This window comes from Grampus griseus, assembly GCF_964374135.1.
Source record: "Grampus griseus genome assembly, chromosome: 2".
Classification (NCBI taxonomy): domain Eukaryota; kingdom Metazoa; phylum Chordata; class Mammalia; order Artiodactyla; family Delphinidae; genus Grampus; species Grampus griseus.
This window is the reverse complement of record NC_139018.1, coordinates 118232304-118259984: the sequence shown is the minus strand read 5'-3', so window position 1 is coordinate 118259984 and position 27681 is coordinate 118232304. Positions and strand designations below refer to the sequence as shown.

General features: G+C 40.0%; 1 protein-coding gene across 1 annotated transcript in view; it reads right to left on the bottom strand.

The window, feature by feature from the left end:
• Positions 1–27681, bottom strand: part of PEAK1 (pseudopodium enriched atypical kinase 1) — a 162245-nt gene that overhangs the window by 30395 nt on the left and 104169 nt on the right. Inside the window, exons 3-4 of the mRNA XM_082647227.1 lie at positions 23155–26408; positions 4876–5066 (exon numbers count right to left, since the gene is read on the bottom strand). Coding sequence (XP_082503353.1) covers positions 4876–5066; positions 23155–26294 — 3331 coding nt within the window. The 5' untranslated portion in view covers positions 26295–26408. The remainder of the gene's footprint in view (positions 1–4875; positions 5067–23154; positions 26409–27681) is intronic.

The window sequence follows — 27681 nt, the reverse complement described above, 5'->3', positions numbered from 1 at the left end:
ATCATGTAGGTGGGCAGTGATACAGCTGTCGTATAAACCTAAACTTGTCTGATCCCCCAAACCTACGTTTTTTTCCTACTATATAACACTGCTTCCTAAGCCCACTTCACAATGCAATTTTCAGAAATAAATTCCACAGCAAAAATTATGGTAACCCTTAACTTCCCTCCTTCAGTTTCTTCTATCAGTCCATCCGCCCTCTGACTCATTTTTTTAAAAAAAGAAGAAGAATTTAGGAAAGAAAATGAGAAAGAAATATGTAACTATACACCTAGACATAAATGAGTATATCCTAGAGATAGAAGACTTTACAACTAAAAATAGAAAAGTATACTGTTAGAGATAGAAGACTTTACACCTATAGATAGAGCAGTATACTCCTAGACATAGAAGACTTTACACCTACAGATAGAAAATTATACTTCTACAGATAGAACACTATACAGCTAGAGACAAAAGAGTGTACTCCTAGAGATAGAAGACATTATACCTAGAGATAGAAGATTATACTTCTAGAGACAGAAGACATTATACATAGAGATAGAAGATTATACTTCTAGAGATAGAAGACTATACACCAAGATAGAAGAGTATACTCGTAGACATAGAAGAATTTACACCTAGAAATAGAAAAGTATACTCCTAGACATAGAAGACTTTACATCTAAAGATAGAACTGTATACTCCTAGACATAGAAGACTTTACACGTAGAGATAGAAGAGTATACTTCTAGAGATAGAGGACTATACACACACACACAAAAAAAAATAAAATAAAAAATAATAAAAAAAAATAAAAAAAGAAGAAATTAGGAAAGAAAATGAAAAAGAAATATGTAACATGTGTTTGTGGAATGGTTCTAGAATATTTAAAAGGATCTGAAGCTATTATATTAGGTTTTGTTTCCTTTTGGTCTTAAAACACATTTTTTTTTTTTTAAAGCTACCAGGTCATTAAATTATAAGAAATTACTCCAAGGGATAGTTTAAAACTTCATGCAAATGATTTATTGAAAATATTAAAAAAGGTAAGTTCCAAATGCCACCTGAAATACTTGTTCCATTAGGAAAAATAACAACAAAACAAAAAATAACACCTATCAGTTTGTAGAACTGATGGAGCCAATCCTATCTATTATTCAGTTATTATTTTACTCACATAGTAAAACCTTTCCAAAGAAGCAACTAACCATGTATCATATCCTATGGAGTCAAGTTATCACCACTTAAGCACTTAAGGAAAGTTAGGCAACATTTTATGAGTATCACATACTTTTAAAAGTAAAGCAACAGGTAGAAAGAAAGCTATTTTTCTGATGGGGCATCTGTAACTTGGTATTTTTGTACTCTATCATAATCTTTTTAAAAAAAAGTCTTAAATTTTGTGTCTCAAAGTAGATGACTTAAAAAAAAAGGGGGAGACAGCTGCAGCCCTTCAGTATCTTCTAAGAATTTAGTGGTTGCAATCATTATAGTCTAGTAATATAGACCAACTGGGTTCCAATCTTGGTTCAGTTCTTACAGGTTCTGTGACTCTGGGCACGGCACTCTGATGTACTTTCCTCATCTGAAAAATGGGGATAATAATTCCTAAGGTTGTTGTGAGGATTAAATGAGTTAATATGTAAGGCACTTAGCGTATTCTTGAAAGCAATGCTCTATTTTTTTCTAACAATCTACATAACTGGGACGATAATAAGATAAAACAGTTAACTTTAACTGATGTGGGCAAATGGATATTTTTAAAGAAAAGATGCCATAAGATAACATACAATCAGTAAAAATTTGTATATATTTTACTGAGGATGTCATGAAAGAAATTTCAGTGCAGTAAGAATGTCTGAAATATAATTCCTGATATATATGCTATCTGAGGACATATACTAAATAAAAAAAAATAAAATTTTCATCTCATAATATGTCTCATAAAATGTAAAAGAATGGAAAAAGTTCAATAAACCACTTGACTATAAAATCTATTCCAACTGGAAAATGGTATCCAAGATGGTTGCTTGGGTAAACTGCAAGGGTTTACTCTCCCCTACCCACAAATCACAGAAGGCTTCAGGAACTTAGAATGGAAGTCTTCTCCTTATGGAATGTATTTTCAACTGCATGTGGGTTGTTATGATTGAGTTTCCCAAAAGGACATAGTAGAGGGCTTCCCTGGTGGCGCAGTGGTTGGGGGTCCGCCTGCCGATGCAGGGGACGCGGGTTCATGCCCCGGTCCGGGAGGATCCCGCGTGCCGCGGAGCAGCTGGGCCCGTGAGCCGTGGCCGCTGAGCCTGCGCTCCGCGGCGCAGTGGTGAAGGGCCCGCGTACCGCAAAAAAAAAAAAAAAGGACATAGTAGAGCATTTCTCCAATAGTTTTACCTAACCTTTTGGTCCTCTTAAGGATGCCCTTATTTCCAAGTACACTAGCTGATCATAGAATGATTTAGCCTTACAATAACCTGACAGAGGAAAAAGACAAAGAAAGGAGGTGAGACACTAGGTAGAAGAACGCTTTGATATTATATGCCACTGGTTTCCAGACAGATGTGAGAACTGGTCAGTGGTCCATAAGAATCTTACTAGGACTACGCATGTGGCAGTGCAGCTCATGCTACTCATCTCTCTCTTGACTTCATGGGAGAAGAGCACTAAGAAATCCTTGTCCAGCCCCAAGCTTTGCTTTTCAGAAGGAAACTCAGTGACCCTCAAGGGAGAGACAGATCAGAAGTCACTGGGCAGTCAAGGAAGAAGAGTGAAGATGATTTCAAAATTGAATAATCTTTGCATTAATAAGTACATTAGAGATAATTTAGTTCAACCCTCTGTGTAGTGCAGGATTCGCCTTCACAGCATCTCTGAGAGATGATTCCTCAGGCTCTGCCTAAACACCTCCAATAACTGGGATCTTCCCTCCTCAAATCTGCTAGCCCCAAGCCAGAAATCTGGGATATATTATAGATTCTTTTTTTTTTTTTTAACATCTTTATTGGAGTATAATTGCTTTACAATGGTGTGTTAGTTTCTGCTTTATAACAAAGTAAATCAGTTATACATATACATATGTTCCCATATCTCTTCCCTCTTGCATCTCCCTCCCCCCGACACTCCCTATTATTATAGATTCTTTACATCATTCATATCCAATTAATCACTGAGGTAATTTACCTGTCAAATCTCCCTTAAATCTGTTCACTGTTCCCCTTCCCCACTATCTTAGTTGAGGCCTTTCTTTCTCATCCCTTTATGTGGTTCTGCAATAGTATCCAACTACCAGATTTCCTGCTACCAAATAATTTGCCTCTAATTCATCCTCACAAGGCAGCCTGCAGTGGACGTTCTAAAACACAAATCTTTTTTTAGATTTTCTTTTTTTTGATGTGGACCATATTGAATTTATTACGATATTGCTTCTGTTTTATGTTTTGGTTTTTTGGTCGCGAGGCATGTGGGATCTTAGCTCCCTGACCGGGATCGAACCCACACCCCCTGCATTGGAAGGTGAAATCTTTTTTTCTTCTTTTAAATAAATTTATTTATTTATTTATGGCTGCATTGGGTCTTGGTTGCTGCTCGCGGGCTTTCTCTAGTTGCAGTGAGCGGGGGCTACTCTTAGTTGTGGTGCCTGGGCTTCTCATTGAGGTGGCTTCTCTTGTTGAGGAGCACGGGCTCTAGACGTGCAGGCTTCTGTAGTTGTGGCTCGTGGGCTCTAGAGCGCAGGCTCAGTAGTTGTGGCGCACCAGCTTAGTTGTTCTGCGGCATGTGGGATCTTCCCGGAACAGGCCTTGAACCCATGTCCCCTGCATTGGCAGGTGGATTCTTAACCACTGTGCCACCAGGGAGGTCCTGGAAGGCGAAGTCTTAACCACTGGACTTCCAGGGAAGTCCCTAAAACACAAATCTAATCATATCATACCTCTGCTTAAAACCCTTTACCCTTTAGTGGTTCACTACCACAAACAGCAAAAAAAATCCAAGGTTTTAGCCTGAAATGCATGATCTTGCCTAACTCTCCAGGGCACACCTCAGCAACACTAAATGGTTGTGTTATCCACACGTACCAAGCCGTTTTGCATCTCCATACTTTTTGCTCATGTGTTGCCTCTTCTTTGCTCATGTTGTTACTCTTCTTTCCCTCTGTCAACCAGCTAAATAAGTTCAGAAATTATCTCCAGGAAGGCATCTTTCTTCCTTCTTAAAAAAATTTTAATTTTATTTAATTAATTATTTGTGTGTGTGTGTGGCTGCATCGTGCGGCATGCGGGATCTTAGTTCCCTGACCAGGGATCGAACCCACACCCCCTGCAGCGGCAGCGCAGAGTCTTAACCACTGGACTGCCAGGGAAGTCCCCTGGAAGGCATCTTTTGACACCCTTCCCTGTGTAATATAAAAATATTCTGTGTGGGGAATTCCCTGGCAGTCCATTGGTTGGGACTCTGCGCTTTCACTGCTGCGGGCCCAGGTTCAATCCCTGGTCGGGGAACTAGGATCCCGCTAGCTGCATGGCATGGCCAAAAAAGCAAAACAAAAAAATTCCATGTGTACTCTCTATCACTGCACTCATATTATACTGAAATCATTAACTAGCTCATCTCTTTCCCTCCAGGTGAGTCTCTCAAGGCAGGGACATCTCTTTCCCTCCAGGTGAGTCTCTCAAGTCAGAATCCTAGCACATGGCACAGGACTCATGGTAACAGGTGTTTAATATATGCCTAGTACAAATTAAATACAGGACTTTTTCTGATGTGAGTTAAAATTTATAACTCCAATTTCCAACTTTTGTCCCATGGAACAATAAAAACCATCTTTCCAGGGAAATAAGCATTAGGCTGGTACATAAAAAGACAAACTTTAAATACTCTTTACCTGACATTTGCACTTACCTAAGTTGCTGTATGTTGCACTACAGGGATTCGGGTCCATAGGACCTGAAATGTCTCCCTTTTCCTCTTCCCTTTCCAGTTCAGGCAGCGGCAATGCCGATGTGACTGAAGTACAGCTCCCACCATCTTGCTTCACAACAGTGCTTGGATCCCGAGGAGAAAAATCCTCTGTCACTTCACGGGTCACGTGACTGAAACAAATCAGACCACCATCACACTGGCATTCAAAGGTTTTTGCTAAAATTTAGATTTGTGGAAGGCACATATTGCCATAAATGTAAATAACTGGCCCTATAGTCACAGCAATGGGTCATAAACCCCAACATACTTGTCTGAATATAAGGCAGTCTTTCATGCAGGCAGATACTTCTATCATATATATATTGGGATACGTGATACATACTTGATTCATACATATTGAGAATTCAGTTTGGTAGAGGAGCTATAGTAGGCTCAGAGGGAAGTTTGAGAATAACAGGTAAGGAGTGGAACTTTTTTTTAGGTAGTAGGGGTAGAGGGAACTGAATGCTTACCTTGTTAAAGAGTAATACACTAAAGTATTTAAGAAAGTATTTAGCATATTTACTCTATTTACCATACTATAGTACAGTCATCCCTTGGTATCTGAAGGGGGCCGGTTCTAGGACCACCCACAGGATACCAAAATCCACAGATGCTCAAGTCCCTTATATAAAATGGCATTTGCATATAACCTACACACATCCTCCCATATACTTTAAATCATCTCTAGATTACTTATAATACCCAATACAATGTAAATGCTATGTAAGCAGTTGCCGGTGCACTGCGAATTCAATTTTTGCTTTTTGGAACTTTCTGGAATTTCTTTTCCCCTAATATTTTTATTTATTTTTTTCTTTTTTTTCTTTTTCTTTTTTTTTTTTTTTTTGCGGTACGCGGGCCTCTCACTGTTGGGGCCTCTCCCTTGCGGAGCACAATCTCCGGACACGCAGGCTCATGGGCCATGGCTCATGGACCCAGCTGCTCCGCGGCATGTGGGATCTTCCCGGACCAGGGCATGAACCAGTGTCCCCTGCATCGGCAGGCAGACTCTCAACCACTGCGCCACCGGGGAAGCCCCCCTAATATTTTTAATCCATGGTTGGTTGAATCTGCAGATGTGGAACTCGCAAATAAAAAGGGTGAACTGTGCTATAATACTATAATAAATATGAAATACTTTACAGTATTTACTTTATTTAGTATATAATATTTACTACACACTAAAGTATTTACGAAACTATTTAGTAAAGGATCAGGAGTAAAGTTGAGATTTAAAAAAGGAAGTAAAGCAATTATTTTAGGTAAACTGAGGCCTGGAAGCCTTGTTGCTAGGAGCACAGTGAAGCATCAACCTTTGGCCTGTATGCATGCAGCAGGCAAGGCAAATGGAAAAGAAAGTTCTAACCTCTAGTTAATCCCATCTATTAAAATGAATCTGAAGCATCCCACTGGCCACATACCAGAGGATGGTCATCCATAGTGCTTTGTGTTTCCCGAACTTGTTTCACTGCTGCCTGCTCATTTGCTTATAGCTATCTCTTCCAGTCTTCCCCACATCCCACTCTGCCTGAACTTCCAATTCTGTTGCTATAGAGTACAAGGGGGTGTAATGATTATTAAATGTTGGTGGAGAAAACCGGCCTAGTTAGAAAATCTCATTGGGCTGGTTCAATGAAACAAATTCAAAATCAAGCACCTTTAATGGTTTCTGGGTCTACTAAAAGTATTCCTAGACTGTCACACACTCACCAGCTAGCTCTTCTTCCTGTTTTTTGTTTTGTTTTGTTTTAATGGGCAAAGAGGAAGAATGAAAGGAAACATCTTATATACTGTGACATGTTATTTCTGGATTTTCAAATGGCAGTGAGTCATGGTGACATTTACAAGTTTCTTTAAAAGAGGTACTTTGTTTGATCATGTGTCAGCAGAACATATATCACCTGTGGATTTGAGGGAGTAGATCTGAAGGAGGAGTACTTTCTTATCAATTTTTCATTATGGAAATTATGCATGTGCCAGAACAGAAAAATAAGCCTTGAAGTCTGCTGGATACACAACTTCAAAAATATTCTTTCAAAGCTGGCAGAGCCAGAGGTCTCTCTATACTGAGAGTAAGCAATGAGTGGGAGGTACCATTATGGAATCTGGCTTTTGGGGATAGGGTGAGGTGGGAAGGGATCAGTTCACTAGCAGTCAGCAGGGTGGTTTATGTAAAGGAGGCCTCACATGCTAAAGCATGCTGACTCTTCTTAATGGGCCGCCTTAGGTTATCAACCCAAAACAAAGCTAGTTTCTCATAATATGGAACATCATAAATTCAAGGTAACAAGGGGCTCTACTTCCACGCGTTAGCGAAGAAAGCAAAGTGACACTTCTGAGACCCTCTTAGACGCCACTTAGTGTCACTGAGAAGTTATCAACGTGCTTCAGGAGAGGGAAAATGATCTTTGCTGGGCAAAAGTTAATTTAAGCCATTTTAAATTTCAAAGCAATAAATATAGTGATTAAAAAACATCATCCCCCTTTGACAGGAAAAACATTAAACCTCCAGACGCTCTCTTCTTATTCTCGAGTCAACTTGAGAGGTTTCTAAAAAGGTGTTTTTAGGCTCCTAATCTCTGCAGCCTTGCTCTTGCCTTTTCTCTTACTTCCCCCAATCTCATCGTTATTACTAAAAGGAAGCTCTCTTTTCCATTTGTCAAAAATGATTGGTGAAGGCGGGTTCAGAAACCATGACTCCACCCTTGCTTGTCTGTTTTCCTCCCAGGGAATGGGCTATTTATATTAAGCCTATTGTAAAAACTACAAGAAAGAGTTGCTGCTATTAACCAGTGAGGAATTCCCTGGGCCTGTTCCCACATACATGAAACATAGCTCTGTACTCTTAAGGGGTTCTCAAAACAAAATATGGATGCTAAAAAGCAAGAAATATTAAAGACTCACCCACTGTACTCACTCATACAATTCCCCATTAAAGGAAATTCTACAGGGCCTTCTTCAGTCTGTTAATCATGTTCTGAAGCTCTGATGAACCATAGCTCCCACTGAGTTCCGGAGGACTACAAGTCGGGCAAGATATAAGAGGCTCGAATCCTGCACCTTAATATAACCCACTGCACCTTGACCTTTACCTGAGGGGTTTGGTCTGGGAAATGAGCCAAATTACCTTTGGGAAACTAAGCAAAGTGAAAGCTAGTTTTATTAACTCTTTGAGGACCAGGGCAGCACAACCTATATTCTCTACAAAGGTCAGTTTTCACAAGCACATTTTAAATAAGTGCACTGGTATATTAAATCACCAGTTAAAACAATTGTCATCTATGAAGAACTATGCAAAAGAGTTGATGAAAGTTAAATCACATGGATTTGCAAATGGATACTAAGATGTTTAACCTGCATTTACAGTGACAGCAGTGTCTAAAAGGAAGAACTTTAAAAATGCATCAATGATATGTCATGTCGATGCTTGAGGGAAGAAAAGCTCTTTGTATGATTAAAATGGTAAAAGAGAGAGGAAAGGGGAAAGGAAGAGGTTTTGAGAGTTCAAGCTTAGATGTGGTAACATGCTGTGACTAAAAAATGAAAAAGAATCAAGAACAGCATCAGAGAAGGTGATTCAGTCACTATGAATAAACAAATTGTCCAGGAAGAAAAAAGGAAGTAAAATCCTATAATTAATTTATCTTAGGCATATTAATTTTATAAGGGAATATAATTTTTGACCATTGACTTTTTTAATGTTTCATATTTAGATATAAAATCAGAAAACCCTCCCAAATAGTAATATGACGCTTTCCAAATACAGGCTTTATCTCCTAACAAAGTGGTTCACCACTGACCTTTCATTGGGAAATGTTTGATGTAATGGAGAAAACACCAAAACAGGAATCAGAGAAGCCAGATTCTGTTTCCCTATTACTTTGATCTTCTGTACAAACTAGATGACAACATCAGGAGGGAGTTAAAGGAGAAAATGAAATGTCCCCCATTTCGCCCATGAGATAGATGGTTAAAAAAAAAATTCTTTAAAATGAAATTACAAGAAATCTACTAGGATTTCTAATACAATATATCTTAGCACATGTCTTGAAGTAGCAAATAATGATGAAGGTAATGATTTTTTTCAGGATAAGTACAAGTTGATATTCATTATTATAAAACAGAACTGTTAACTGATAAATGGCCCACAGAGAGGAAGTTATGGCTTTTCTATTCCTGCTATTTAAATTCATGTTGAAACAATCCCTAGTTCTGTAATGCAATGTAGGATATCTGTAGTAACTATGGCACTGACATCTAGGTCCTTGATCATCAGGCTGGGTCAAACCCTGACTTTGTCTCTCTTTTCCTGACCCTCAGCATTTGTTCTACTTTCAGAATGGGAGATAGCACGCATTTCTTTTTACCTCAAACTCTTTGACCAATGTTTCATTAATGACCAGTTTTTAATTGAGATTTGGTAATGCCTGACCTGACACAAAAAAAATCACGTCACTATCTCCACAAAGACACATCTCATTTTCTGAACATGGAGGATGAACTTAAGGTATTCAAAGGAAATGGTAACATTGTTACAGATTTGTCTGTAATACAAATGAAGCCCTTGGTAAGTTTATATCTCAACAGTCTGCAATAGTCATACATAATTCAAAGCCGCAGAAGCAATCTGCGGGAAGCTCACTTGGCTTACCCAGGTAGTAGGATTAATCATTACACCATCAAATGAAATAATCCTTTTTTTTTCCCCCTGGCAAATTCATTCAAGACAGATTTTGGTAGAAATTCTGTTAATGTCTGAGTATACTTTTTAAAAAGGCAAATCAAATGCCACATTAGAAAGGATTAAAGGCCTTTATGTATCCAAGTATTTCCACAATTTCAGTTCAACTTTTTCTTCAAATTCAACCACCTTCATTCAGCTTCAGAAGGGACAGTAAATGAAATCAGGCTTCTATAGAGACCATCTGCCTCTTGGGGCAAATGGTATCCTAAATTCTCATTTGCCAGCTCTCTTCAGCAGCTGCATCTGTCTTTAGTTGTCCAGGTCAGCCAATAAGCAAATGCGTGATTTTTAAAACCTCCTTTTACCCCTAAAGATCAGATCAAAGCAATCAGAAACAGCATTTCATGGTTTTATTACTGGTTTCCAAAGCTGCTTATTTCTGGAGTTGCTGGGGATGATGGACCTTTGCAGAAACGGGATGTGAATCAACACGAGGAGGAAAGATCAAAGTTATCGAATCCCACACTGTTTATTTACTGAAAGGGGGAAAAACTCCATTTCCTTCTGTCTCCCTACCTCTAGGACCTCCCACCAATATGACATTTCTTAATCCTATCTTAGTTTCCAGGTCATCTACTTGATTTCGCTACACTTTCCAATTACTGGCATTCTCAGGTAGAAAAGTGTTGTGTCCATTGATCACTATCTTAGTGTCTCCAATTTTCCACTAAGCCTTCTGTCGTCTTTAACTGAAAACTTCAAACTTCTTATCCTGGACTGAGATTAACCTTTAACTGAGATCTGATGAGTTCTTGCTAATACGTCTAACATAGTCTGGTCAGACAAAGGTAGCTCTTCCTGGTGTGAATGAAGTGGCTAGGTCTTGGGATAGGGAAGACTGGCAGCCATGTGCAAGGTCTTGAATAGACTAATTTCCAGACACTGCACAGTTTCAATTTTTTTTTCTTTAACAAATGTGTTTTTTTTTCTTTAACAAATTTTTTCTTTAGCAAATTACAAGTGTCTTCAAGGCACTAGACTGCAAGACAGCAAAGTAGATAAAAACACAGGCCACTGTAAATCACTGTCACCTTCATAATACTAAGAAAAATTACAGTTTTAAAATCCTATGAAATAAAAATTCAGAATGGCATCTGTACAAATTAACAGAAAAGATAAATTAATCTTGGAAAAGAGCAACAAAATAGGGCTGCTTTTCTCAATAACAGAGGTGTGGAAGGAGATTCTCAGCGTCACCATTTGGCCTTAGCTCACTTCTAAAGAATGGGGTCAGATATTGATGTTTACTTCCTGGAAAGGCAAGTATGAGAAGAAACTATCAACAGGCCTCTCTAACAGGACTAACCTAAGGACGATATGGAACAGTCATTTTCGGGTCCTGGACTTTTCCCGCATGCCCAGAAGCTCTGGAGAAGTGAGTCACTGCACCTTTCCCCAATGTCCTCTTATCTCCCTCAACTGCCCGTTTGCCCTTTGAGTCGGGGAAGCGAGATGATTATGTATACTAAACTCTCCAGAACATGGCACGCTCGCTGAAGGAATGGATATAGGGAGGGAACAGGAACAAACACTGCTCAGAACCTATTCCTACTCTACGCTGCACAAGCTGCACACTATTCTGTTTAACTCACAAAAACACCTCAAGAGGTAAAGGCGATTATTCTCACTTTACAGATGGGGAAACCAAGACTGAAAAAAGTGAAATGAATTGTCTAAGGTTATGGGTGTACTTAGGTGACAGAGTCAGGATCTGAATTCAATACTATGCAACTCTAACATCCGTATTCTTTCCACCACACTGATACCATTAGGTAAGCCTGGTGCATTGTAAAGATTCAAGAATAAATGCTTGATTATGAAGATGAAGAAGTAAAAGTGTTTTGAAAAGAAAAAAGCTATTATTGAAATGTGGGGTATTAATGATTACAGATGGATTCTTTTGAAAAATTCTAAACAAAGTCATTGTTTACATTGCAAAAGGATTTCTTTACATGGGAACTGCTCTGGTATAGAAAGACTGTGTTTATAGATGTTTGGCTTCCTAATAATAATCACCACCACTACCTCCACATCTGCTGACTGCTAGGTACTGTGTGCTTAAATATATATCTCCTAACAATAACACTCTGAGTAAGGGTTGTTATTCCCATAATAGCAAATGATAATAGTAGCCAAAACTTACACAGTGCTTATTATGTCCCTGTTCTAAGCCATGTCTCTCAACAGTGGCACTACTGACATTTTGGACCAGATAATTGTCGTGGAGGGCCTTCCTGTGCGTAGTAGAATCACACTAACATCTCTTACCTTCTATCCAATAGGTGTTGGAATTACTCTCTGCTTCCCCAGTTGTGACAACCAAATAGTCTCCAGACATTGCCAAATATACCCTAGGGGTATAAAAATCCCTTCCCCTCCCCTCCTGTTTAACACTTAACATTAATTCTTTTAAGTCATACAAGGTTATTATCTCTGTTTTACAAATGAAGAAATATTAAGCCCAGAGTGGTTAAGTTATTTGCCTCAGGTAACACAGCTAATACCTGGTGGAGCTGAGATTCAAACCCAGCACTTCAGCTCTAGTCTGTGCTCTAAACAGATACATTATTCTGTCTCTCAGTTTATAGATGAGGAAACTAAGAAGCAGAGCTCAAGAAACTTGTCCCAGATGACACAGCTAATAAGTGGTGAAAGCAGGATTCAAATCCAGTTCTGAGTGACTTCAAAGCCTATGTTCTAATATATTATGCCAATTGTTATCAGACTTTAACATGTCTAAGAGTTACCTTGTTAAAGATGCAGATTTGCGGCCCTCACCCCCAGGGGTTGATTCTACAGCTCTGTGGTATGATCCAGGGATCTGCATTTATATAAACACCCCAGGTGATTCTGATGCAGTTGTTCCTAGGGCCACAATTTGAGAAACTATTTTTTACTGCCTCTCTCTCTGCAGAGAGAAGAGGGAAATTAAGTATAAAAGGAGTAAAGTATAAGAAGTGAGGAAGAAAATTTTAAGTGAAGGAGCATCATTGCTCAGAAGCAATATGGCTGAACAGGGGAAATAAAATAATTTAAGTAGTCACAGATAAGAGATTCATAATGGGCTATTAAAAAAGGGAGGGAGTGCTTTGGGACCAATCCTTACCTTCTGAGGTTTATTCTTAGAATACAATTATACAAACTTACAAAATGTTAGGAAATGAGGATATGGCCTAGTATGACATTTATGATTTTTATTAGAAGGCCTGGCTGGATGAAGACCACTCTGAAAATAGGAAATGGCAACTGTGACACCAGCAATAAGTCTTCCAACGTGCAGTACTATCCCAGTTCTTTGTATCAACAGAGGACAGAGGTGAACACAAAAGGCAGGCCCCTATGATGAAAAAGCTGCTCCAAGACAGACCACAGCACCGGTACCTTCTACCCACCCTACCAGGGGACTCTTCTTAAAATCTCTCTTTTGTTCTGCTGTTCCTCTGTTCTATATCAGCCATTGATCCTTGTGACCTGTTGAGGTCAGGTCCAGACTACGTGTAGGACTTCAAAGCCCTTCACCATGAGGCTGCAACATATGTTTTTATCTTTATTCCAGACTTTCTGAGACACAATCCTTCAGCTCCAGACAATGTATTTACATAACTCCCTGTCCCTTGGACACACCATATTCTACATTTCTGCTGTACCTACTTTCCCTTCCTAGAGTTGCCTCCCTTCTTCTTTCCATCTATTCCAAACTCAGCCAGTCATTAAAGACTATTCAAATCTCACATTACCCATGATGTCTTACTGTCCATGGGGAATCTTCCTTCTCTGAACACCCATGGCAGATGTTATAGACTGTTTGTGTCCCCTTCAGATTCATATGTGGAAACTCTAACCCCCAGTGTGGCTGTAGTTGGAGATGGGGCCTCTAAGGAAATAATATTAAATGAGGTCATAAGGATGGGGCCCTGTCAGACAGGATTTGTGTCCTTTTAAGAAAAGGCACCAGAGAGCGTGGTTTCTCTCTCTGTACACATTATGGAGGAAAGTGAGGACATAATGAGAAAGTGGCCATCGAGTCAGAAAGAGAGCCCTCACCAGAAACCAAATCAGCTGGAAACTTAATCTTGGACTTTTGGCCTCCAGACTGTGAGAAAATAAATTTCTGCTGTTTAAGCCATATGTCTGTGGTATTTTGTTATGGAGCCCAAGCTAAGGCAGCAGGGACTGAGGATCACAGAAAGCACTCAGTAAATGGGTGTTGAATAAATCAAATCAGGTGGGATCTGGGCAGCAAGGCACTAGAAAGTAGTACCAGGATCTGTATCTACATTCCTCCCAGCAAAATTTCTGCCTATATCACGATGGAGAATGGAATAGGGACAGGTTCCAATGTGGAGCATCCAAAGAGGGGTTCCTCTCCCCAACTAGGAAGTCAGAGGAACAGAACATCTTCTCTGATGCAGAGTGGAGCTTCATGTGCCAGCAGCACAGAAAGGCCAACGGCTGAATCTTGAGGCTGTTTCTCTCTATGATAACTAGGAGTTGGTGTGGGGAGCGGATCAGTGTGCACTGCTATCATCACTTTGCTCTTTTCAGGCAAGCCTTTCTCCCTGCTATTAACAAATCACCATTATAGAGGTACCATATGAGGATAAACTGCTTGTCCTGGGTTAAACCTTTAAATATCACCTGATGACTCTAATCAATATTCTACTGCAGTTATATTAAATAATCACTGACTGAAACTGTGGCCTAGAGGTTTGAATAAAGGCCTAGAAATTAGAAACTCAAATTTAATCCCAGCTCTGCCACCGATGCTACTCTGTCCATGTCTCCCATTATTCATCTATAAAATGGGTGTAGCGACATTTACAGGAGTATGTATTAACTAGGAATTTCACATAAAGTGCTTCGAAGAGAGTGAACAACTGTGCCAATGTTGAGTACTTTAAGAGTGCTCGACAGGTCAATGAATCAGTATGCATCACTGTGGCCCTTAGTGGTCACAGACATGCCTTCTTGAACTTAGGCTGCCTTTATAAAAGACATGGTAGATACCAACAGACTCAATGACCACCAAAAGAGTGCAACAAAAATTACTAACAGGCCAAACATCTCTAAAGTCAGAGTCTGGCTCTGACACCTACTTGCAGAGTGGCCCTGGGACTGTCGATGAGCCTCTCTGTTTCTCAATTTCCTATAATAGGAAGAATGCACCGTCAGAGATACTGGGACAACTGAGGTAACGTGAATGAAAATTACAAATTATATAATAAGATACAGGTATTTAATTTCAGATTCATTAGGTGAACAAAGAAACAAAACGGACCAAATAAGTAGAGGAATTCTCAGTTTGATTCTTTACTTTGTAATACATTCATTATGAGACTCTAAACAAGTCAGTTTACTTCTCTGGATTTTTAATCACCTCCCCAAAGAGAAAGGAACATAAAGCTATCTGAAGACCACCCCATAACCATTCTGCATCATTTTGTGATTACAATAAAGTGAGGTATTTATCAGTTTTCTCTAAAAGAGGATTATTTAAAAATTCAATAGTAAGGACTTTATGAACTCATCTAAGCTTTAGGAACAATATGTCAGCAAACGTAGATGTGCTGATAGTCTAGAAGTTTCTTTAGAGCAAAGAACATATGATCAGAAGAACGAGCTGCTACTTTCAGCTTCTGTCTCCAATTTTTTTCTTTATGAGAAATAGGAATTTGATCTTCAAGGCCAGTTTGGTCTGAAAAGATGACTTTGATAGGTTGTCTTAGCAAAGAGTAGAGATAATACAAATTAAGATATAACTGGAGCACATCTGAAACTAATATAACATTGTAAATCAACTATACTTCAATTAAAAAAAGTGTTCTTAAAAAATTTTTTTAAAAAAGATTGTACATACCAAAAAAAAAAAAAAAAGATGTATAACTGGAGCATAAACATAAAAAAAAAAATTCTAGCTGAACTTTCCAGAGAGAAGAACATCACATTGTACCATAATCTAAGAAGTATTTGGACTTTCTTTTCCCATACTCTGTGTGCATACACACATGTATATAAAGAGACTCAGACTCTGGTTATTTTAGTGAGTAGCAAACCTGACTAGTGTTTGACCAGAATGGCTACAGGCCACTAGCATGCCTGATGACTACAGACAAATCAGATATTATAACTTAGTCCAGGGGTCAGCAAACTTTTCTATGAAGAGTCAGATAGTAAATATTTTAGGCTTTACAGGCCATATGGTGTCTATTGCAACTATTCAACCCTGCTGTTATGGTGCAAAAGCAGCTGTAGATAACATGTAAAAAAAAAATGAGTGTGGCTGTTTTCTGGTAAAACTTCATTTATAGAAACAGGTGAAAGGTCAGATTTGGCCCACAGGTCACAGTTTGCCAATCCCTGGTCTATACCCCTGAACCTTGGAGTGGATTAGAGGGACTCCGAGGATTGACTCCTGGATTATTTAGGAATATAGCTGAGTTCTAAGGACCCTAAGAAGATCAAAATGGTCTTGGAAGGGTATAAGAAGGCTTATACAGATGACTAGCATTCCTAAGGGAGCAAAGGTGTGCCAAATCTAATCTGCGTGTCCAGAACAGAAGTTGGCTGAGGTTTGGACAGCAGTGTAAGGCATAGCTGGATTCCTGAAATGGTTCTGGGAGTCCTAAAGAAACTGGACTTATATGGTATCCAGGATGGATACATGGTAGGGGTCTTTGCTAATTAGGAACATGATGTTCAGGGATGGTGGAGCTAGAAAGGTTAGTCAAAGGTCAAGAGGCCATTCAGGGGGCAAATGATATCCTTAACTTCGGCTGAGAGTGTTATAGTTATTTTAGGCGAGTTACAGTGATTTTCTTAGTTATTGACTATTTTTCTAATTGATTAGAAAGAAAATTTTTGAGCTAAAATTTTTTTGTTTTTCTTTTATGGGCTGTGCTGTGCAGCATGCGGGATCTTAGTTCCTGACCAGGGATTGAACCCGTGCCCCCTGCAGGGGAAGCATGGAGTCTTAACCCTTAGTTAGACATGGAGTCTTAGTCTCTTGAGCTAAATTTTTAAGTACATGTATGTGACTGGCAATAGATATTGCCTACCAATTATGAAATAAATACGATTTTAGTCAATAATCAAGAATTTACCACCAGTTTACTGAAAAGACTACTAAAAGGGTATATACTTTGGGAAGAAGTAAATTGAATCCAGAAGGGAAGAATGAAATAAAGATGGAATAGTTTTAAAAAAAGTGATAAACATGTGATTAAATCTAAAATTAAAAAAGATGATGCAATGTGATGGGGAGTGACTGAGAGTGGGGGGAGTTTCTTATGATTGGGTAGCCAGTGAAGAATCTTCTGAGGGAGTGACATTTAAATCGAGAGCTGAATGACAAGGAGCCAGCCATGCAAAGATCTGAAAGAAGCATACCAAACAGAGTGAACAGCTGATATAAAGGGATTAGGCCTGGCACTTTGAAGAACAGAAAGAAAACTCCTATTGTGAGAAGTTTATGAGCAAGGTGGTGAGCAGGAGACAGGTTATATTGGTAGTTAGAGGTCAGATTGTATAGGGACTTCCTTCACTGTGTTGAAACAATGGGATCTGCATTTTAGAAAGAGTACAAGACTGTTCCAGAGAGACTAGATTAGAAGGGGCGAGAGATTAGGCAGGGAGATCAATTAGGAAAACACTTTATGATATTTTGGGCGTAGGGGATGAAGGGAAGAGAAAAATCAAAGATGACTCCTGGGCTTCCCTGGTGGCACAGTGGTTGAGAGTCCGCCTGCTGATGCAGGAGCCACTGGTTCGTGCCCCGGTCCGGGAAGATCCCACATGCCGCGGAGTGGCTAGGCCCGTGGGCCATGGCCGAGGAGCCTGCGCGTCCGGAGCCTGTGCTCTGCAACGGGAGAGGCCACAAAAGTGAGAGAGAGGCCCGCGTACCGCAAAGAAAAAAAAAAAAAAAGATGACTCCTAGTTTTCTAATCCGAGCGACTAGATGGATGGTGGGACCATTTATCAAGGGAAGGCTTGGGATTGAATAAATTTGTAGGGAAAAATAAAGAGTTATGTTTTGAACACGTTTCATCTGAGATGTCCAGTTGATGTTTAAGTGGAGATATCAAGTGGATAAGTTATATGTGAATCATGGGGGAAAGAGATCAGGATTGGAGATATAACAGTTGACTTCTTTACAAATTATGCTTAGGACATCAGAATTTAAGATAATCCTTGCTTAATGTTTCCCCCCTGCATGCTATTCTTAGAACAGCTAAGTGCTCTTTCTTAAATATAAAACCAGTCATATCTCCAAACTGAAGAAGGCCCTATATATGTGACCTCTGTCTACCTGATTAATCTTACTTACCCTCTTGCTCATGTACCTCTGGTTATTCAGGCTTGCTTTCTTCCTGAGTGCCTTGTTTAAAATGTTGACCATGGAATTGTTACCACCTTTTAATGGGGGACCACCTTTTAATCCCAAATCTATTTACTTCTCTCCATCTCTGCTTCTACCACTTTTAATGGAGACTAGCTTAAAATAGTTCCTTTTATTTACTTTCTTTAAAAAAAATTGTTTTTTTATTTTTGGCCACAACGCACGGCTTGTGAGACCTTAGTTCCCTGACCAGGGATTGAATCCGGGCCCTCAGCAGTGACAGCGCAGAGTCCTAACCACTGGACTGCCAGGGAATTCTTCTCTTTTTTTTTGACTGGTATCCCTGTCACCAATATTTTGCCCTTCCAGTTCATTTTTAATACTTCTGCCAGTAGAGATTTTATTTAAAAAAGAAAATCACACTACTTTCATCCTTAAAAACTGTTTCTGCTACAAAATTTATAACATAAAGGGCCAAACATTTCAATGTAGCATGCAAGGCTCTTCAGTTTTTCTCAGCAGTTCTCAAACTTTTTCTCTTAAAAATTATTGAGAACTGTAAGGGCTCTTGCTTATGTGGATTATATCTATTGACATTTATTATATTTGAAATTAAAACTGAAAAATTAAAAAATAATTCATTAAAAAATAGTAAACACTTTAAATATTAACCAAAATAATATTTTTTTTCAAATCTCTTTAATATCTGGCTTAATAGAAGACAGCTGAATGCTCATATGTGCCTCTGCATTTGATCTGCTGTGATATGTTGCTTTGGTTAAAGTATATGAAAAAGATCTGGTCTCATCCACATACGTAGGTGGGAAAGGTAGTATTTATAGTCTTCTAGGTAATCGTGGATATTCTTCTTTGGTACTACATCAGAACTTGGCAAGTGGTAGTTTCTTAAAAGTTACTTGCAATATGGAATCTAAAACCATACCAATGAACTTTTTGTACTCAGTTACATTAAATCCCTTGGTCTAACTTGCAGTTTCAATGGATCTTTTACTCATGCATAATTCTGTCACATCCTGCATTGGGTCATTTGGAAATAACCGGTTCACTGAGTTATGTGGATCTTCCAAATGTTGACACATTTCATTATATAATTTTAACAATCTTTTTTGCTAATGCCACCACCAATCTCATCAGAAAAAATGTTTAAGTATTAGGAAGCTGTCACGGTAGCAGATACAAGTTTGCAAAAGTTCTTATTTTGCTTGAAAGCGTGAATTTTATTATTGACAACAAATACTGTCCGTTGTTTTCCTTGAAGTAATAGGCTCACTATGTTCATTAAGAAAATATCTGCCAAACACCCAGGTCTGTATAACCACAGCTGGTCTGCCCCTTGTTCTTTCAAGGTGGTCCATGGAAAAGGTGCTGGTTCAGCTTTGTAATTCAAATTTTGAAACTCAAACTATTTTACAAGCGTTTTTCCTTGAGACAGCCATACTTTGGTATGCAGCGTAAGTACTCCCTGTGTACTTCTCATTTTAGCACACAGAATTTTTAAACAGACATATATTCAAGGGTTGAGATTTAATAAAATTTAGTACTTTATCAAGGACATTCATAAGTGAAACTGGTGTTTGTTTTTTAAAGCTACTAGTACCATATGGTGCCATGGTTCTGATTTGTGCAGGTGTAAGTAGTTTTACCCATTATTGTTTTTGCATCATCAGTGCAAATGTCAACACAGTGAAAAAGACAAATAATGTCTTAGTATTATAACGAAAATGGTGACTTTTACATGGTCACTATTTGACCTTGCATGGACCACATTTGAAGAACCACTGGTCTATTCATTATCCTTTTCCAGTCACCGGTCCTGCTTCTGTTTGTCATCATCATCTATGACTGCATATATTCTTCCTTTTGCCTACAGTGTCTTCCTCAGCCTGCTGGCAAAATCTTATTTGTCTTTTAAGATCTGGTTTGTATTTCATCTCTGAGAAGCTGATTTCATGTCTTTTTTTCTTTCTTTTTTTTTTTTTTTTTTTGCGGTGCGCGGGCCCCTCACTGTTGTGGCCTCTCCCGTTGCGGAGCACAGGCTCCGGACACGCAGGCTCAGCGACCATGGCTCACGGGCCCAGCCGCTCCACGGCATGTGGGATCTTCCCGGACCGGGGCACGAACCCGTGTCCCCTGCATCGGCAGGCGGACTCTCAACCACTGCGCCACCAGGGAGGCCCTGATTTCATGTCTTTTAAGCTGATTTAATCCTTCTGATTTTTGCGCTTCTGTGCCACTCTGAACATACGTTGTTTTAGCATTTATCACATTGAGGGCAGAGGGGTTAGTATCATTTTCAAGCACCCACTATGTGCCAGACCCTGTGCTAAGTCTTTTACATATTTTCTTATTATATCCTCAATCAATTCTATGTGATAGGTATCATTACAGCCACTGTACACTGAAGGACCAGATAGATAGCTGAAGCTGAAGTCAAACCCAAGCCCACTATTTCGGCAGTGTGGTAATCTTTCCCCCTATTTATCCCTATGGCACATATACAGCACAGTTAAGATATTCCATTTATGTCACCTGAACAGGCAAATAAATGAACTTCGTAACAATCTCATCTCATAATGCAAGACTCTACAAAGTCCCTCATCTTTCAGAGCCTAGAGTTTGGCCTTCAGTAGAGTATTTTTCATTCCTTATATACCATTTAGATTTGGAATCTTCATTTACTTATAGAAAAACTGGCATTTTCATATCTTCCAGCAATGTGTTCCCAGCCGTGGGATGGTAATTTAATGATTACACTGCCATCAAGCTGGAAACATAAATGTTGACATTTGACAGTAATGTTTTTCCTCTCAAAGATGCTTCAAGTAAATACTAATGGTGTATCCAAGTAAATGAAGTAACTGTTGGAAAAGCAAATGGTGTATATTTTTCAACATGAGTATTCAAGTTTTAAAAAGTTAAAAAAAAAACCTATTTGATGCTAATACCTCTTTTTCTACTTAGTCTGGGACCTTATGAAATGTGAAAATTCCAGTGTGCCTCTACAAAAAGCTTAACACCTCAAATTTGCTTTACTTAGACTACAGTACATTATGTTAAGAATGGTGGGAAGACCAGTGGTTCTCAAAGTGTGGCCCCAGGATTAGCAACAGCATCATCACCTGGAAACTTGTTAGAAAGGACCCAACTCAGACCAACTGAATCAAAAACTCTGGGGGCAGGGCCCAGCAATTTGTGTTTTAATAGCCCTCCATTTATTGTGATGCATGGTTAAATCTGACAACCAATGGGGCAAATGTGCTGCATCATTTGGATAGATGGATGTTACCTATAAAGAACTAATAAATGTTGGAAGATACGATTGGCCCATATACAAGCAAATCTGTGAAAATATAAGCTGTATAGTAAGAGGTCTGCCATACCGAGGACCCAGGCTATCCTCAAGCCTATATACAGTGGCACGCAGCCAAAGTAGAGAAATCTCACTCCACGGAGGAGAAGCCAAATTATTCCTTGACCCTGCCTTCCAGGATGCGGATAAACACACCACAGCCATACTGAATGAGGAGTAAAGCCATTTGTTGATCTGCAAGAACTATCTGCCATTCCGTCATAGGTGACTCCAACCATGTGCTGTTTAAATTGCTTCTTTTCTACATAAAACAGCAACCTGCGATACATGTGTTTTATTACTACTACTTTCAACTACCAATGACAAGCCTATTCTACCCAGAAATATATTCCACTATTCTACTTGCTTTGTTATTACATGGATTTAAGGAAAATAGGGACTTGTTAGCATTTTGACTAGTTGGGGGTATGTAAAAAGCTTATTTTAGTAAAGAATATATATAAAACTTCCTGGCATTTTGCTAGAAAAAGTGAAGGCATTAAGTGTTCATTTTTATTTACACTTTTCTAAAGAAAAGCTGGTGAGAGAATCTGCTCTGAATCAGAGTTTTCTGTCTTTGCTGGGAGGAAGCCAGGCCTGGTAGAGAAAGCTCACTGTAAATCAAGAGGGAGGAAGACTCAGAATCAGATGAATGGACTACTCAGGGTATATCTTTGCTAAGAACAGAAAGGACAGGTGATATAAGGAAATCATCCCATTTGTTAATACAAACTTGGATAACAGTTCCTTGTTTTTATTGCCAGTACATTAATTTTGATTAAAATACAAATGAGAAAGAAAAAACTTAGGCTTCCTAAACATCAATGTTTATGTGAATGATTACAAGTGAAAATATAAAAATTTTGTTTGATTTTATGTTCATTAACAATGCAACATTATAGGAAGAATACCAGTTTTACAGTGAGACAGATCAAGGTTTGAATTCTCCCTCTGACAATTACTAACTGTGTGAATCTGGCCAATTCTAATTTCTCTAATTTTCAGTTTGTAGGGCTGTTACAAGGATTTGAGATAAATATTTGGGATGTGCCTTATACAGGCTAGGTGATCAATAAACAGTTATTCAAGTATTAAAGAAAACTGATGCTTAGAGAACTGGTGTGGGTGTACAATTTGCCTAGTTGGATCGAGAATTATATCACTGGGTCTCAATGTCAGTAACCAACTTCTCTTATTTCACCTACATGTTAAAAAAATATAAACTGCTTGCCCTTTCCCCCACCTTTCCACAACATATGAAATAAGGACAGAAAGAGACAGAAATTAAAAAAACAAATATTCCCTTAAAAAAAATAATGGAGATAGAGATAACACCTTGGTGAAAGCCAAAAAAAAAAAAAAAAAGCTTAAGAGCTTGATTTCATTTATAGTGAAGGAAAGAACAGTATCACCATTTATTCATTTGATCCTGTTTCTTCCTCACACTATCATAGCAGTTCAAAGCAACAAATTATTTATTGCTCTTAAAGTATTATGGATTTGCTTTTCTTTTAAAGCCCCTCTGCATTTATCAGAATGCAGCAGGCTACTTTAGCTAAAGATCCAGGGCCATAAACCTTGTTCAGTGCAATAAGATCACTTTAATAATATTCTAATCTTGAAATGCAGTTGAAAAGATAGATGATGGTCGCTGAGTGCTACTTACAAACAAAAATGGCTCTCAAACAATCTTAAAGATGCAAAAAACTTAGCAACTGAAAATGTGTTTAAAAAAATTCCCACATTCTGCCAGTATATTTTACATACCTGAGAATTTTCTTAGGAATCTGTGATGGAGAAGAATGACTCCTTTTCTTCTTCTCTGAGTCCTGTAGTAACCCATCCTCTGCTCTACCCTTCTCTGTGACTGCTGACTGCTCTGCCCTGGCTTTGCCCTGATCCACACTGAGCTGGCCTTGGGCAGGGTCACACCTGTACATGAAGACGATGGCTGGCTTCTCGCTGGACTCTCCTTTTGCCTCTGTGAACCAGTGATGGCGCTGAACTGGAGGAGGGGGCAGCATGTGGATGACTGTGCCGTCCAGGCCCACCAGTTTCCCTTTCTCTCGGTCTTTCTCTTTGTCATCCTCTTCATCTGTTTTCCGACGGCGGAAGAAACTTTTAAATGATATCCAGCGTTTAGGTTTTGCATCAGCGGCCCGCCTGCTGCCTTCAGAGTGCAAAACTGATTCAGCTTCCGTTGACCTGGTAGGGCTAGTTGGCTTGGTCCAGTTGGTGAAATGCCTCTGCAAAAGGTTACTTGCATGGTAAGGGGAGGAAGTCGAGCGTGGTGGGGGAAAGGGGGGTGGCGGCTCACTCTGGGGGTTAGTCACTAACTTGGAGGGAGGGGTGGTGACTGGCTTTGTGAGTGGATCTTTCTGTACTTTGGTGGTAGGACTTTCCGTGGTCTGAGGTGCTTCAGCCTCACCGCTGGGCTGGGATGTGAAGAGAGACTTGGGCCGGACTGGTGTACTCTTAGGTGTACTCTTAGCAGCACTGGCATCGGGAGGAATGGCATAAAGCTCTTCCACACTGCAAGCTTTAGGGCCAGACTGGGGCATTTCTGGAGGAGACTGTGGGGGCTGGATCGAAGCCACGATCTGAGAGAGCACGGTGCTTGCCTTCTCCCTGGCGCTGCTGCTGCTCACTGTCGGAGACTCCTGAGTGCTTTCTGTTTGGGCCACAGGTTCTTGAGTGGTTCTCTGGAGCTTTGCTGGGGAGCTGTGGCTGGAACTGTAGCTCCTCTGTGGTGAGGACTGACCTCTGTTAAGACAGCTGTTAAACTCCTGAACCTTCTGAGCCACTGAACCCCTTTTACGCTCTGTGCTGTTTAAAAACCCTTTAGCTTGGGGACATTCAGTGGCTTTGCTAGTGGTGTTATCAGACACTTTGCTTTCAGTTTCTATCTCTTCATAAGTATGGCTTATTACACTTGTGGTTTTTTCCTTCACTGAAAGTTCTCCACTTGTTCCGAGAAAACTTTTGTAAATGGCTAGATTGTCATATGCATTTGGATTGATTACAATGGGAACTTTGATAGCATTTTTGGAACTCCGAGCATAAGTTGGCTCATCGTGAATGATAATTGGAAAAGGTGGCATACCGGCATTGTTATAACTATTAAATTTTATTTCAGACAAATTAGGTGACTTAACAGGGATGGTTTTGGAGGAAATGTTTGTAGCTGTGGGTGAAGTAGGTGCTGATTTGTGACAGTTTTTCCTTGGAGGGACATTTGGTCCAGTCCCACCGCTAATTAATTCCACCTTAGGTATCTTTTGTCGTGGACTGGTACTGGAAGTCCATACTTCCTGGTAGCGGATTGCACTGGATTTTTGGAAATGGGCACTTATTTGTCCTGATGTCAGTGTGGGTGATGTCACTGGAGAGTTTGGAGTAGAAGATGAGCTTTTCGTCTTGGGACTGTTAATAGGGCCCTCGAGGTGCTCACTGGCCATGGCTGCTGACACATCCACAACAGTATATGGCTTGCACAAAGGCTGTTCTAGATTCACAACTCGGTAGGGCTTTGCTTGCTCTTCTACAGGAACGAGGTTTATTGTTACTGCTTGCCCAGTAATATCTGTAGGGGCTTTACTTTCTTGCTTCTCAGTTTGTACGGCAATCTTGCCATCCTTCTCTTCCAATCGGAGAGCAAGGACTGCTTTGTGCGTCTCTGGAACTTTTACTGAGCTTTTGGATGCTTGTGCTGAGTCCTTCTCCTGATTATTACCAGAGAGGCTTTCATAATTGGGCTCACTTTCCTTCATGTCCTTAGAATCTGCCGGGTTACCAGGAACTATTCCCACATTACAAATCTTCTGGGATAAACTACTGGCTGTCTCAGAACGTGATTCTTCTGTTAAAGAGGAATCTGGGGATGTGGAGTCAGACGACACTATGCTCTGAATGCTTCCTGGTCCATAGGAGACCACAGAATTCTCTTCATAACCATTCAGGATTTCATCATAACTGTCATCATAGTCTACAGCACAGATTCTTTGCAGAGATTTATTTCGCAGGGGGACAGTATTCCATTTTTTGTCCACAAAGAATCGAACAGGAGACAAAGTGTTTGCCCTAAAGTTGGCAAAGCGAGGTTGCCCTCTCATGCGAATCTCCATGGCCAGCAGTTCTTCATCACTCTCATCCCAGCTCTCGTGCTCCTCCTCCATGTTACTCAAAAGCACATCTTCCTCACTCTCTTCGCCACTAGAAAACTCTGGGTAACAGAATCGACCCCCTTCATTACTGATCACTTCTGTGCTCCCACTCAGAATAACATGCTTGCCCTGAGTATCCTTTATTCCGCCCATCATGCAACTTGGTGGAAGCTTTCTTTCCAGTGATCGTTTATAGCAATCATTTATTCTTCCTAAGAATGTTTCTCTGGAGTTTGTTTCACTTCCTTTTATTTGAGGGGTGGTATCCAAGCCTGCTATCTCCTTTAACACCTCAGTTAGTCCACTATTGTTATTTGATATCTTCTTTGCACTATCATTATTCCCATAAGGCTTAGGAACATGGCTAAATCCTTCAATGTCCTCTTCATTATTATTATTAAGTGGTTTCTGATTCAAGGCCATCCTGTTTCGGTTCCATCCTATGATGACAGGTTTGTTCTCACAGTGTTCTTGGATACTAAGCTCACCACACATACTTTGCCCATCTGCCACCATCATAGTGGGCTTCACAGCTATAGTGGGTTTTTTAGCCACAGGAGGCCGGAAATTTCCGGTGTTCCTGATTCGGTGGTTGTTACTCTGATTGGCATTAGTTTTATTGCCATGGGTGATGGGTGCCTTCTCAGGGTCTGGGGGGAGCTGATGTAAGCTTTTAGGTTTAAAGCAGTTCTTGCATTCACCAGGTTTCCAAACGTGTTCAGTAAAGGTATTACAAGCAGACATTTTTAAAAATAGAACTTCACAGACAACGCTTTCCTTTCAGTGCATGGCAAAACTTTCATCTGTTAGTTTTCACCTCCCCTATGTTTCATAGCAGCTCTTGTAAGTGTGATCAATCTGTTGGGGGAAGGGGGAGAGAAGAAGAAAATCTGAATGGAAAAGGTACTATGAGGCTTATCATGATGAATAATTTGAAAATACTGGCTCCAACTTTTCCTTAAAATAAAAGATTGAGAGATAAACTAATTTGGGCACTTTATGAACTCTCTTTGGCTAATGAGCAGTTTTGGAATGTTAGTTTTTTAACCATAATTTTATGCACTCTCATTGAACCAAGTATAACATTTCATTTGATGTCTCTGTGACAATGATACTGTGAGCTTCCCCTCCCAGAAATGTCTACACCGTTCTTTCTGTTATCCTCCAACCTGAAGCTTCTTGGTCCATTGTGGGTTCCTCTTCTTCTGCCCACCCTTTATATTTGGATATCTCATAGACTCCTCAAACACAATGCATTCAGGACTAATCTTCTGTCCACCTCTTTTCTCAACTCTAAGGAACTTTTGTACTCTAACCAGCCCTCCTCTACCCTCCAGGCCACCTTCTTCCTCTGTCTTTATCCTAGTTCAGTTACTGTCACTATCATCCACCTACATAGCTAAGCTTCAACCTTCAGACCATTCTTGACACCCCTCCCCTCACTTCTAACGCCACATCCTCAATCCTTTTGTAAATTAGTCTTGCCAATTTTTTTATATTTTGTAAAAATATTTATTTAGGGCTTCTCTGGTGGCGCAGTGGTTGAGAGTCCGCCTGCCGATGCAGGGGACACGGGTTCGTGCCCCGGTCCGGGAAGATCCCACATGCCGTGGAGCAGCTAGGCCCGTGAGCCATGGCCGCTGAGCCTGCGCGTCCAGAGCCTGTGCTCCGCAATGGGAGAGGCCACAACAGTGAGAGGCCCGCGTACCGCAAAAAAAAAAATATATATATATATTTATTGATTTATTTATTTTGGCTGCGCCAGGTCTTCGTTGCGGCATGTGGGCTCTTTTTTTAGTTGCGGCATGCAGACTTCTTAGTTGCGGCATCTAGTTCCCCGACCAGGGATCAAACCTGGGCCCCATGCATTGGGAGCACAGCGTCTTACCCACTGGACCACCAGGGAAGTCCCTAGTCTTGCCAATTTTATCTATTACATTTCACTGGAACACCTTTCCATTACCAGATACTGCTAGTAGTTCAGATGCCCACCATCTTTTGCCTAGATTCCTGCAATAGGTTGTTAACTGATCTCCATGCCTGTAGTCTCACCCCTTTCCAATCCAACCTCTCTACCCTTGATACTCAAATTATGGTTCTCAGACGAGCAGTATCAGCCTCATCTTGAAGC